The 14,536-nt window shown below is 46.5% G+C and overlaps 2 protein-coding genes across 2 annotated transcripts; both read right to left on the bottom strand.

Moving 5' to 3' along the window:
• Positions 1-328: 328 nt before the first annotated feature.
• Positions 329-7,387, bottom strand: LOC123037369. Its single transcript, XM_044457513.1, has 4 exons — positions 6,605-7,387; positions 784-1,238; positions 626-684; positions 329-558 (listed from the first exon to the last, which is right to left on the bottom strand). Exons 2-4 carry the CDS (start codon positions 1,236-1,238, stop codon positions 329-331), a joined length of 744 nt encoding a protein of 247 aa, XP_044313448.1. The 5' UTR covers positions 6,605-7,387.
• LOC123037368 lies at positions 2,244-4,625 on the bottom strand. Its single transcript, XM_044457512.1, has 2 exons — positions 4,509-4,625; positions 2,244-4,452 (listed from the first exon to the last, which is right to left on the bottom strand). Exon 2 carries the CDS (start codon positions 4,440-4,442, stop codon positions 2,244-2,246), a length of 2,199 nt encoding a protein of 732 aa, XP_044313447.1. The 5' UTR covers positions 4,443-4,452; positions 4,509-4,625.
• Positions 7,388-14,536: the final 7,149 nt, after the last annotated feature.

The raw sequence follows: 14,536 nt of genomic DNA, 5'->3' as shown, positions 1-14,536 counted from the left end.
TCAACAAATATCATGACAAACAAGAAAGGAAAGCTAACTTCGGGCGGAGCCGAAGTTGATATACCCTTGCAGAATACTCTATATATTATATTCTCCAAAATTATTCATATGATGCATTCTTAATACTTATAAAATATCCCAACTTCCTAACTTTAAGAACACCAAAGTTATGGCATTTCCGATCGTTCAGTTATATGGCAGCTATAGGATATAGTCGGCCGATCCTTATGAAATTTGATAGGTCGGATTGATTGGCCAAAAATAAAAGCCATAGAAAATCCCAACTTCCTAACTTAACAAACACCAAAGTTATGGTATTTCCGATCAATCAGTTATATGGCAGTGAAAAGGTGACAGCTAAGTAGCGGAGCTTGCTTGCTGTGGCCTTGTGTGGATGATTGGAGTTGACGAATTGCCGGCTCAGCTCGTAGAAACTGCTGCCTGCGGTGATGGGTGAAGAGGGGATGTCGATGCTGATGCTGACGGTAAGGATGTCGTTGATGACTTCGATGATGCTGACGATGATGAGGATGCCGAGGACAACGCTCGGTTCCACAGCTAGAGAGTCGATGAGTTTTACAGGAAACTAAGAAAAAATGCGGAGCTTTTGTCTTCTCTGGTCAACGTTTTATTCGAAGTGCCCGGAAACTCTTGTAAAGGTCGAGTCCCCAGTTTTGGTTTTTACTTATTTAGGAATGGTGAGATAGGAATAATCATTGGATTATAGGCTATTTACATTGAAGTGTTTACAATGATTTATTTCAAGGGTTAGCGTGCGCTAACATGCCGCCCCCCTGCCGGATGGCGGTTTTAAGCTTGGTTAGGCTTTTGATGGCTTCCTGCAGCTGGTGAAGCGTCTGAGATGGTGAGATACTGCGTCTCGGAGGGCGGCGTTCGGAAGTGTTCCTTGTTTTGGAACGACTCGCTCGAACGGGTCGGTTGATGCTTGGTGAAGAGCTGTCCTTTCGTGGGCTGCGCGGTTGATGTCCTTCCTTCTTTGATGCTTCTGGAGCTTCCGTGGTGGTGTAGCCGTGGTGCAGCAAAGTGTGATGCAGGTCTCCACACTTGTGACACTCCTCTTTGGAATCGCATTGATGCACGCGATGTGTGGTGGCCAGGCAATTTGAGCAGTAGCCCATTCTTCGTGCGGCGCGACGGCGTTCCAGGATGCTCAGCTTGATGAATTTAGCGCATACGCGCAAAGGATGACCTTTGTGGCACATGCGGCACTTGTACATCTACGGAATTAATTACGGAATTAGTATGGGGGTATAAATGAGACAACTTTAACAGAGAGATAGAGAGAATGGGGTGGGATTTCGGTTATTGTTCAACCGAGGACGAGTTGTCTTTGATTGGGAGAGGCACGAGTTTTACAATGGGTCGCGTGAGCGGTCCACTTTGGGTTTGGAGGTCCACTGTGCGCGTATTTTGGTCTTTGCTTGGATGTAAGTGTATGACTCTTCCAAGACGCCAATGCGTGGGTGGGCAGGCGTCGTCCTTGATAATGACGATGTCATTAACTGAAAGGTTGGCTTTTGGTTGCTTCCATTTATACCTTCGGTGGAGTTCATGAAGGTATTCATGTCGCCATCGGGTGCTGAATTCTTGATGAAGAAGTTTTAGCTTCTGCCAACGGTTTAGTATGGAGAGAGATTCGTTGGGATTTTCAGGAAGCGCCGTCAACGGTGCTCCTCGAAGGAAATGACCCGGAGTTAGTGGCAGTAAGTCTTCAACATTGGATCTGGGTATGCATAGCGGACGAGAATTAAGAACGGCCTCTATTTTCGCAAGTAATGTGGCAAACTCCTCGAATGTGAATATTCTGGTACCTGCGGTTCGAGTGAAATGCTTTTTGAAGCTCTTAACAGCAGCTTCCCAGAGTCCACCCATATGGGGAGCGTGGGGGGGTATGAATTGCCACTCTAGTTCACGACTGCTGTAAAGGCTGGAAACATGATCAATTGCAGATTTCATGAACTCTGCGAAGTTTTTTGTCAGTTCTCTACTGGCGCCAAGGAAATTTCGGCCATTGTCTGACACAACCTTTTTTGGGATGCCTCTACGGCTGACAAAACGTTCGAATGCTTGCAAGAATGCCTTTGAACTAAGTTCTGAGACGGCTTCCAAGTGGACCGCTTTAGTGGAGAAACATACGAACACGGAAACGTAGCCTTTGAGAACTACCTTGGTTCGTATATTGGAGGCTTTTAAATTAAATGGACCCGCGAAGTCAACTCCGGTTATAGTGAACGCGGGAGAAAATTGTGTTCTTTCGGGGGAAGTGCGGCCATAATTTGATTTTTTGTGACTTGTTTAAAACGCGTACATGTTATACATTTGCGAATAGATGCCTTAACGAGATTGGCTAGTTTGGGGACAAAGAATTCTTGCCGAATCGCTCTTAGCATCAGCTGGTTTTGAGCATGAAGAAGAGTGCTGTGGATGAAGTCGATAAACAGGGTGGTAAGTTTCGATTTGGGTGGTAATAGTATGGGAAATCGTTCCTTGTAGGGTATGTTTGCGTTGGCTAATCTACTATTGATTCTAATTTGCCCAACGGAATCAATGATTGGGCATAAAGTACTTAACTTGCTTTTGTTGGAGATAGGATGTTGGCTGAGTAACTGATCATATTCTTTTGGATAGAAAAGGCGTTGTGCTGCTATAATAAGCCTAGTTTTGGCGTCTTTGATTTGGAGAGCACTGTCCTTGGGAGTTGCGGGATTTGCTTGATACCAACGCATAATTCGTGCTGTTGCTCGTAGTGCCCGCGAGTAAGTCGTGAATTGTTCACATATATCACAGTTTTCAGATTCCGTGAAAAACTGCTGAACCTTCTTCTGTTCTGGAGGAGTGATAGCAGGAGCTTGGCTGCAAGGCCAATTTTCCTCTGGGATTGATAGCCATTTTGGCCCGTGCCACCATAATAGCGAGTCTTTGAGTTCGGTGGGGGTACAGCCGCGGGTGCCTAAGTCGGCCGGGTTATCGTGGGATTTTACGTGGCTCCATTTGGCATTGTGAGTTTTTTCTTGTATGGCGGCCGTACGATTTGCGACAAACGTTTTCCATGTACCTGGTGGTTTTTCCAGCCATGCTAGGACTATGGTGGAATCCGACCACAAGAAGGTTTTTAGCTCGGGAAGTTGCGTTGTCTTGAATGTATGTTGCACTAGCCGTGCCAAGAGATGTGCGCCGCATAATTCTAAGCGCGACAAGCTTACTGCTTTGAGTGGCGCAACCTTGGTTTTAGCAACTAATAAATGGGATTGGGCGGGTGATTCAGCGTAACTAGATCGAATGTATATTGCGGCACAATATGCTTTTTCTGATGCGTCCGAAAATCCATGCAATTGGATGTCTTGCGTTGGCTCGTATCCTACCCATCTGGGTATGCTGATGGTCTTTATATATGGTAAAACTTCGAGAAATTTGTTCCAAGTGGTCAATGTAGTTGGCTTGACACACTCGTCCCAGTCTTGACCTTCTTTCCAAAGGGATTGGAGCAGCAGTTTCGCGTGGATTACGATAGGCGTAAGCCATCCTGCCGGGTCAAACAAAGTGGATGCGTGGGATAGCATTGCTCTTTTGGTGATTGTTTTGCATGGAGTGGGTGCTTTTATATTGTATTGGAACACGTCATTCTGTGCGTCCCATTTTATTCCTAGCGTCTTGGTCGTACTTGCTTCGGACACCTCCAAAAATTCGGTATCTAACCGGTCTGCAACAGCTATATTCTCCAACAGCTTGATGTGATTTGCAGTGTTCTTTTTGAGGAGAAATCCTGCGGATTTTAGCGACGCAATAAGTTGGCTTTGGGCATTTTTTGCGTCCTCGAGAGTGTGAGCACCGGCAAGTATGTCGTCGACATAAGTTTCCTGGAGCAGGATTTGGCTTGCCCTAGGGTATTTTTCTTTGCAGTCCGTAGCTAGCTGTTGCAGCGTGCGAATTGCTAGGAATGGAGCGCAGTTTACCCCGAATGTGACCGTATTCAGCTGGAAATCTTTCATGATTGCTGATTGTTTGGGACGGAATATTAGACGCTGGAATGGGCGATCGTCCGGATGGACTAAAATTTGCCTGTACATTTTTTCAATGTCGCCGTTAAACACGAATTTGTACAGTCTCCAATTGAGTAAGATGCCTAAAAGGTCCCCTTGGAGGACGGGGCCTTTATGGAGAACATCGTTTAATGCAAATTGAGAATGGGTTTTACGCGATGCGTTAAATACCACGCGTAATTTGGTGGATTTACTTTCGGGCCGGACGACCGCATGGTGAGGAAGGTAAAACGAGAGATATTGATTTTTCTGAATGATTTCCATGGGTGGAACTTCTGTCATGTGACCTAGGTCAATGTACTCTTGAAGGACTCGGGAGTATTCCAAATTTATGGCCTCGTCTTTAAGCAATGTTTTGTAGAGCCGAGCGTATTGCCCCATAGCGATATTTCTGGAAGAACCTAGGGACATGGTATTGGGGAATTCACTATTGAACGGGAGGCGCACCATATATCTACCATCCGGTAACCTTTGAGTAGTGTTGACGTAATGGGTTTCTCAATTTTCGTCCACCTCGGTTACGGTTTTGGCTACGGATATTTCTTCGAGTTCCCAAAATTTTTGTAGCTGGTTTCCTACGTCTGCTGTGTCTTCTTCCACTAGAGTTGAAAAAGCATAGGCTGTGGAGGTGTTGGGGAGTGGACCACTAATTAACCACCCGAACACCGTGAGCTGAGCGAGTAGATTGTTGTCTAGGGGCGTTGTTATGCCTTCTAGAAATATCTGGGGAGTGATGTCGCTTCCCAGTACTATGTCAATTTCTGCAGCGGTTGAAAAGTTGGGATCTGCCAGATTTAATTGATCTAGACTTGGGGATTTTGGTTTCGTAACGGAAACAGACGGGAGAAGATTGGTTAGTCGTTTGAGTACGATAGCCTCAACTGGTATAGAGCACCGATCTTCCCCGTTGGTGAGTTTAAATTTGCATATTTTGGACGATGAGCTGACGTAATGACCTCCGATCCCTGAAATATTTGAGTGGCATTTTATGGTCGGCAAACTGACGCGTTTTCGAGCCTTTTCACTGATAAATGACCTTTGGGAGCCTGGGTCGATCAAAGCTCGCATGCGAATAAGTTCGCCTTTATAGGGAATGTAGACTATCGCGGTGGGTAATATCACGTTCGGATTTTGACCCGCGTAGTGTGCGTCGACTACCTGGGATTCTTGCTGTCGAGGCGGGAAATGCAGCAGAGTATGATGTCGATTATTGCATGTGATGCATGTTTTTAAACTTTTGCATTCGTTTATTGCGTGGTTGGAAGCCAAACAATTGATGCATATTTTTGCTGTTTTTGCAACTTGATAGCGGTCTTTGGGTGACAGATTTTTAAATTCTGCACGTTGGCGTATGTGGTGTGAACTTTTGCAGTATTTGCATGAAGTGTCTGTAGTAGCTGCGTGAGCTAACGCGGGAATTTTGGTGTGAAATTTTGCCTGGGTTGGAACAAAATTGTTTATTGGATTAATTGCGGACAGACGTTCAAGTACTTCTATACGGGACGTAAGGAAGGATGTTAATTGGGACCATGTAGGCAATTCTTTCCTGGATTCTAGTGACTGTTCCCATAGGGAGAGTGTCTGCTGAGGTAATTTGGATGAGGTGTGGTATACTAGGAAGGGATCCCAGTCGGCGGTGGAGACTTGCTGCGCTGATAAAACTGCCAGGCAGCTCGTAATGGTAGCTTGGAATTTCTGGATATCCTTGCTATCTTCGGAACCAATTCGTTTTAAATCGAAAATGTTTTTGAGTTGGATATCTACAATGAGTCTTTTGTTTTCGAATCTTGTGCTCAGCGCATCCCATGCTGGATAAAAATTTTCATCGCATAAGGGAAAGCGCTTTACAATTGTGCCTGCTTCCCCATGCGTTTTATCTCGCAGGTGATAAAGCTTTTGGGCTAATGTAAGCTTGGGATGATTGGTGTAGACTGCTGTAAACATGTCCCTGAACGAGGGCCAGTCTTCATAGTTGCCATGGAATGGCTCTGTGTCACATGGTGGAACCTTAATGTGACTTGAGTTAGGGAGCTCGTTGCCAAATCCGCTTAGGTTGCTCTGATTTGGAGATGGATTAACAACTGAACTCTCGACAAGAAACCCTTTGAGAGAAGCTTTGACGCGGAACAACTCGTCTTCACATACGTTGAAATGCTGTGTTGCGACATCCGCTAGTTCGTCGTTTTCTTCGCCTGAGGTTGAAGCGGTTTTGAAATCTCGATCAACCTGCTCAAACAAAGTGTCTACACGAGCTATGCATTCTTTTACGGTTGTCTCTGTTCTGTTTGGGCTTTTTCGCAAAACTGAAGAAAACGGTTTTTTGAGAAGTTGAATGCCCGATATTCAGTCATTTTTCTGATTGTGTGAGCGAATTGAGAGCGAAAGGACTAGCCGGAGGCTTGTGTTATGATTGAGAGCGAAAGGACTAGCCGGAGGCTTGTGTTATGATTGAGAGCGAAAGGACTAGCCGGAGGCTTGTGTTATGATTGAGAGCGAATATTGAATAGTAGAATGGAATATGTCTAATTACAGATTTACTTAACCTTGTTTCCTACACTTTGGTGGTGTTCGAAACTGGCCTTATCACTCTTGATGTGGGCAAGCCTATAATAATTGCTTAAACTATAGTCTATGGCGTGTGTATTGTTCGAAATAAGTGTGATTAAGTTAAATTGGTGTTTTTCCTGTTCAAGATGGTTATTAATGTTGTGATGTGAACCTGCGAACACTAAACTGTAAGTGCCCGCTGTTGCAACTGCGACGGATAAACTTGTGATGTGAACCTGCGAACACTAAACTGTAAGTGTCCGCTGTTGCAACTGCGACGGATAAACTTGTGATGTGAACCTGCGAACACTAAACTGAAAGTGCACGCTTTTGCAACTTTTGCAACTGCGACGGATAACTTATGATGTGAACCTGCGAACCCTAAACTGAAAGTGCCCGCTGTTGAACCTTTTGCAACTGCGACGGAGTGTGATTTTATAGAGCGAGATTGTTAATTAATAAACCAACTGAGTTTCTTCTGATAAATGCATTTATATGGCAGAGGGACTTTTCTTTTTTATTAAAATTCACAAAATATTTATTGGCTTGAGTGTAATAATGTTCAAGTGTGCGAGGGTACTTATGCACGTGGTTATGTTGTAGTGTGTGTAATAATGTTTTAGTGTGAGCGTGCAATAATGCACGTACAGTGGATCTCATTAATATTCGGTTTTTTGTTTTTTAAACTTCAAAAGCAAATAAAATGTACAAGACTAAGAAAAAACAATTTTTTTTTAATGTGGTATTAAAGTTGGTAATATTACCTTTTCATAGGTATATATATATTGAGACTTTATTTAAAATTTACAGAAGAAACATATGTAAACAAAAAAAAGCTCAAAATTTGCGTTACTTTAGTATTCGGTATTTTTGAAAGTCGTCAAAAAAAACCCTGTGGCAACTCCGAATACCCAAAAATTAGCCCGCAAAATGGGTTTCCCAGAAAAGCCAACATCTATGTGTCAATAATTGAAGCAAACAGACCAATATACTAAGTTTTAGCTCCAAAATTTAAGATGGGCCGTAAGAGCAAAAATTCGTCCTTGGAGCAGCGAAAACTCGTTCTCCAACTGCATTTAGAGGGCAAAACTTACAAGGAAACTGCCAAAATCCTGGAGATGAAGCCGAATACGGTTGGTGACATCGTCCGACGGTTTAAAAATGAGGGAAGAGTCGCCTCAATTAAGCAAAAAGGCCAACCGAAAAAATTGACTGAGCGCGAAGAAGCCGAAATAGTTATGTTCTGTAACTACAGGTGTGTGTGTAAATGTGAGACAGATTTTTAAATTAAAATATACCGTGCAAAGGGACTGGCTTTTTAACTTATTTGAGTTTGTGTACTTTATTATTCTTGTGGACTGTATTTATTTCCGTAAGGGTGATGTTACCCTGATTGTACTTAAGGGAAAAAATGTAAAATTTCTTTTTAACGTGGCTTGTAGGTTAGCCACGATCATTTACCTTTTTTGGAATAGGGCGATGATTCGATGTTTGCGAGATGGACCATGAAAAGGTGACAGCTAAGTAGCGGAGCTTGCTTGCTGTGGCCTTGTGTGGATGATTGGAGTTGACGAATTGCCGACTCAGCTCGTAGAAACTGCTGCCTGCGGTGATGGGTGAAGAGGGGATGTCGATGCTGATGCTGACGGTAAGGATGTCGTTGATGACTTCGATGATGCTGACGATGATGAGGATGCCGAGGACAACGCTCGGTTCCACAGCTAGAGAGTCGATGAGTTTTACAGGAAACTAAGAAAAAATGCGGAGCTTTTGTCTTCTCTGGTCAACGTTTTATTCGAAGTGCCCGGAAACTCTTGTAAAGGTCGAGTCCCCAGTTTTGGTTTTTACTTATTTAGGAATGGTGAGATAGGAATAATCATTGGATTATAGGCTATTTACATTGAAGTGTTTACAATGATTTATTTCAAGGGTTAGCGTGCGCTAACAGGCAGCTATAGGATAAAGTCGGCCGATCCTTATGAAATTTGGTAGGTCGGATTGATTGGCCAAATATAAAACCCATAGGAAATTCCAGCTTCCTATTTTTACAAACACCAAAATTATGGCATTTCCGATCAATCAGTTATATGGCAGCTATAGGATATAGTCGGCCGATCCCGGCCGTTCTGACATATATACTGCGTGCAAAGGAAAGAAGGGTGTGTGCAAAGTTTGAACTCGATAGCTTTAAAACTGAGAGACTAGTTTGCGTATATCAACTCAGGAGGTGATCCTGATCAAGAATATATATACTTTATAGGGTCGGAGATGTCTCCTTCACTGCGTTGCACACTTTTGCATGCCACAGGCAGCACCGCCAGCGTATGGACCGCTCGGCGATACGTCGCATCCTTCGTCCTCACGTCCGCCACTCGGACCTTGCCGTCAGCGCCGACGTGCACCGCCACGATCCGCCGTTTCATCCACTGCTGCGGCGGAAGATTGTCCTCGGCGACGACGACGAGAGCTCCCACGTCGACGAGGAGGTTCCAACCTCCTGGTGCCCCTTGTTTTTCGCCTGGAGGCTCGAGACGTACTCCCGGGACCATCGCTGCCAAAACCTGTGCCTGAGACACGAGACACTGCGCCATCGTCGTAAGCAGGTTGGGCTTACTTGGTCCGGGAGCGCTGCTGAGGGTGGAGCTAGGAGGGGCCCGCCGGTCAGAAGATGGCCTGGGCTTAGGGCTTTGGGATCTGTGCTGATCGCTCCGAGGGGCCTGTAGGAGAGTTCCGAGCTCCTCCGCGGTCAGGATGTCTTCGCCGACCGACCGAAGGAACAGGTGCTTTGCAGACTTCACACCTGCCTCCCAAAGTCCGCCGAAGTGAGGTGCTCTGGGCGGTATGAACGCAAACTCGCATCCTTTTCTTAATGCGAATGTTGCGATACCGCCCCCCTGCTCCTCCAGACGGGCCCGGAACTCTCTCATGTGGCGATCGGCTCCGACAAAGTTCGTCGCGTTGTCGCACCACACCTTCTCCGGAATCCCGCGTCGACTCACGAACCTTTGGAATGGACAAAAGTTTCAAAGCAAAGAGAGCGGGAGCATAAATTAGTTAAAGTGCATGCAAAAGCAACACTAAAAACAGCACTACGACTTACGACGGTCAACGCACAAAAGAGAATCTCGCCAGATTACAAGAAAAGAAAACACAGAAAAGAATTACGAAATTAAAACAATTTTTTAGTGTTATTACACGAGTGCACAAAGATTTATAGTTCACTCGCGAAGCGAACGGAATTTAAAAATATGTTTGAATTAACTGTAAGAAAATGAAAATTGTTCTGATAAAACCCACCGATGGGAATAAACGAAACAAAAATACAAAACCGGAGCGCAGAAAAAAACACGACTGTTCCCTTTGGAAGTTGAAGACGATATAATGCAGTTATAAAAGCCAAGAACAAGCTGGACTATGTTTCTCCTGGCTGACCAACATACTGGCCGGCAGACCCAAAAAACTACCCGATTTAATAGACATTGCAATTACCAAAAACATTCCTAAAAATCTGATAAGCGCCGAATTCCTCTCGGATCTTTCATCTGATCACTCGCCTGTCCTGTTTATTCTACTCCGACATTCAGGCGCACTGGAGCAATCGTATAAATTGACATCACAGAAAACCAATTGGGTTAAGTACAAGAAATACATTAGCTCACACATTGAGCTAAGGCCTCTTCTCAACGATGAAGCCAACGTAGACAGATTTGTTAATATACTGGAGTCTGTACTCGTCTCTGCAGCTCGAGTTTCAACACCCCAAACTACAAGTACGCAAATCAACAAAAAGAAGACAAATCTACAAATAGAACAGATCGTCCTCGAAAAGCGACGCTTACGTCGAGAGGCAAAGCTAGGCAAAGCTTAAAATATGCCTCACGTCAACTCACAAAAGCTTTACAGCAAGAAGAAGCACATGTCCACCGACGCTACATTGAGCAATTGTCAACATCTAGTACAAAACACTCACTATGGAGAGCTCACCCTACTCTAAGCTCACCGAAAGTAACCGTGATGCCTATTAGAAATCCCACAGGCGGCTGGAGCAACGAGCTCAGCTGTACGCATTCGCACGACAACCAGAGCACTCACAATATTAGCCCAACTGGGAGACATGGAATTACGATACCGAAACACCCTTTCCGGGAATACGAAACCACTGTCCCCGCTACCACACGATGCGGAGAAACCCTGCGGTAGTCACACACTCACGATTCCACGCAGCGTTTCACCTTCGACTCGGAAGTCGGAAAATACAACTTGATGGACCAGGTAACTAAGTGGGGACTCACTTTCAACGGCAGCTCAGATCCGCTTAGCTTCATCGAGCATCTGACGGAACGGGATGATACGTACCGGATCGACAGGAGGTATCTGTCCCATCCTGCCTCATCGTCCTGCTGACCGAACGAGCAGAAAATTGGTTCCAACCCAGCCGTCTGCATGGAAAAACATAGACCGCGGTACGACAAGAGTTCCTCGAGTTCTTTTTGCCGCCGCGTTTTTACCAACGTTTGGATTAAGATACCAGAGAACAAACGAGCCTTTTAAGGAGTACCTCATCGACCCCAAACTACAAATGAGACGCGCAGGGATTTCAGGAGAACAAGAGAATATGCTACCAGAATACCAGATGTTCACTCGGCGACAGGACTTCAATACACTGGCCGAGTTAACGCAGCCGTTAACTTTGAAGTCACACGCAGACGCGGAGGACGAGCACTCCGAGGTTACACAACCGGCCGAGCCGACGCTGAACACCCACGCAACACTTCGACTCCGAGGAACTGGACGAACATTGGATATTCAGCAGTCCATCCGACACAGCAACTACGGCCGGCAAATGCAATAACCGACATCACACGTCGGAATCCGTCATCGACGCATCAACACAACAACACAACCAGGACGCATCAACACAAGCAGGGCCTGCCTCAACTGCGGGCAGGAAGGACACAGCGCGACAGGGTGTCGAAATCTCAGGATCGTGTTCTGCTGGCATTGTGGCCGACAGGGCATTCGAACCATCGACTGCTGCAGGAACCAGTCGCCGGGAAACGGGTACTGAGGCAAGGCAAGGGCCTTGAGTATCCGGGAGGTACCCGAGGACCCCTTCGAACGCTCAGAGACACTGACAACCACGATCCTACAAGATCACAACCTTATCCGCGGAACGGTTACGGTCGAGGGACGATCCCTCACCGCCACCTTGGATACGGGGGTCTCGCACAGCTTCATGAGCTAGCGCCTTGCCAGAAAACTCGTTAATGGAAGTAATCTCCGAGCCGTACGCTCCCACGACCACTCGATCCCCGATCCCCCCTCCTCAAGAAGGACCGAAAGTGGGGGCAGGCTTTCCAGGGACTGAAAGAGCTGTTGATGGAAGGCCCGATCCTTGCCTGCCCGGATTTCGAGAAGAAATTTGTTCTCCAAACCGACGCTAGCGACTATGGTATTAGAGCCGTGCTGTCCCAAACCATAGAGCAGCAAGAACGAGTCATCGCTTATGCCAGTCGCCGGCTCAACAACGCCGATCAAAATTATTCCGTAATGGAGAAAGAGTGCCTTGCGATAGTTTGGGCAATCCGCAAAATGCGATGCAATATCCCCTCGAGGGATACAGATTCGAGGTACTCACCGAAAGTGGCCGGATAGCTCGATGGGCGTTGGAACTACAGCAGTTCCAGTACGATATCAACTATCGACGTGGGACACAAAACTTGGTCGCCGACGCCTCGTCGCGTCAACCGCTCGCAACCATCCAGCAAGCGCAGGTGCAGGACAACACTTGCAAATGGATCAACAAGATGTCGGATTCAGCAGGAACCCGCAAAGTATCCCGACTACCGCGAGGTGAACGGACAGCTATACCGACGTATAGGCTTGCGTCCGGAAGAGGAAGATTATACCCCCTGGAAGCTGTGTGTGGGCACTAGTTTCCAACCGCCGGGCACCTGGGCGTACGAAAAACATGTACGCGGGTGCCCAAAAATATTACTGGCCCGGACTGTTCCGAGAAGTAGCCGTCTACGTGCGACGATGCCTGAGCTGCCAACGCTTCAAGGTTACACAGGAGAAGGCAGCTGGAAAAATGTTCACACGACAGGTCGACGGACCTTACCAGATCCTCTGCGCCGACTTCGTATGCCCACTCCCGCGATCAAAACAAGGGAATACGGTTCTCCTTATTATTCCTGGACTCATTGAGCAAGTGGGTCGAACTAATCCCCTTGCGACGGGCCACAGTGCCGTATTTGGAGCGAGCCTTCCGAGAACGGATCCGCAGCCGATTCGGAATCCCGAATACTCTGGTTTGTGACAACGGGACTCAGTTCACCAGCAGAGCCTTCCAGGATTTCTGTAAATGCCTGAGAATGGAATTACAGCATACCGCCGCGACAGAACCCTACAGAGAAATCTAACCGCACCGTAAAGACCATAATAGCGGAATATCTTGGCGACGAGCGGCAATTTGCGACGACGAGAATGGAGGCCAGCTCAGGGCGCTCTTGTTTTCGTGCGCCGACATGCGTAATCCAACGCTGCAGAGGGATTTGCTGCTAAGCTATCCGCAAAATACGACGGGCCCTACAAGGTCGTAAAGTTCTTGTCCCCAACCATAGTTCGACCACAGGAGCCAACAACTCGCCGACGCCGAACGGCGAGTATCAACAATTTGAAGCCCTACCACCAAGACGGTGACGAAGACAGTGGCAACGATATGGAGCAGAAAGGCCAGGCAGACAAATATCGACGCCACCAAATTTTCAAAAGACTTAACGGCCGTCACATACTTGCCAGACCGCGCAATATCGGTCGAACAAGATTGAAAATTTTTTTTTCGTCAAAAGCGACGAAAAGGAGTTCGATCTTGATCGGATTCGATTTAACACTGACTCTATAATTTCATTATACAAACGCTTAAGCCTAACTTAACGAAGGGACGAGAGACGGGGCGAATTCGCGAGAGCGATTAAAGCTTTATTGCGCTCCCGCTTACACTATTCAACAAATATCATGACAAAAAAGCGCAAAGTGAGCGAACACCGCCCCCACTGAAGGACCGCCGTCTTCAGCATGCCACAGGTAGCACCGCCAGCGTATGGACCGCTCGGCGATACGTCGCATCCTTCGCCTCACGTCCGCCACTCGGACCTTGCCGTCAGCGCCGACGTGCACCGCCACGATCCGCCGTTTCATCCACTGCTGCGGCGGAAGATTGTCCTCGGCGACGACGACGAGAGCTCCCACGTCGACGAGGAGGTTCCAACCTCCTGGTGCGTCTTGTTTTTCGCCTGGAGGCTCGAGACGTACTCCCGGGACCATCGCTGCCATCGCTGCCTTCCGGGCCCGGAACTCTCTCATGTGGCGATCGGCTCCGACAAAGTTCGTCGCGTTGTCGCACCACACCACACCAAATGGGCCACAAAAATAAACACCACAGATATTAAAAGGGCGGAGAGTTCGAAGTTTTTTAAAAATTATATGTATGTAAATGTGTACAAAAAAAAATTTTGTTTTTAAATTTAAAAATAATAACCAACGAGAGGATTAAGCTGAACGCAAGCAGTGTAGGGGAGTTATTTAAAATGAATTAAGGAATTAATTTAAGGAATCCTAATTTATTTTAATAATTCAATAATTATAATATGCCGAGCGCACGCAGTGTAGGGAAGCACACGCCAAGCTCAAACACCAAAAAACGAGCAAGCGTTTAGGCAGCGGAAACGCTTGCACCGTTTCAGCGATCGAAAACGAAAACGACGAAAGAGAACTCCAAAGAACGGGCTCCGCTGTCTGTGTGTGTGTGTATGTGTGTAGGGCTGGCGGTGGTCAACACAATGCTAACGGAGAATGATGCACTGACCGATAACTAAGGGCAACGAATATATAAACCTGACGCTTAAAAGCGCGGAAAATGGCGAAAG

Source organism: Drosophila rhopaloa, unplaced genomic scaffold, assembly GCF_018152115.1.
Source record: "Drosophila rhopaloa isolate 14029-0021.01 unplaced genomic scaffold, ASM1815211v1 contig_162, whole genome shotgun sequence".
NCBI lineage: Eukaryota > Metazoa > Arthropoda > Insecta > Diptera > Drosophilidae > Drosophila > Drosophila rhopaloa.
This window is presented reverse-complemented; position numbering and strand designations above follow the sequence as displayed.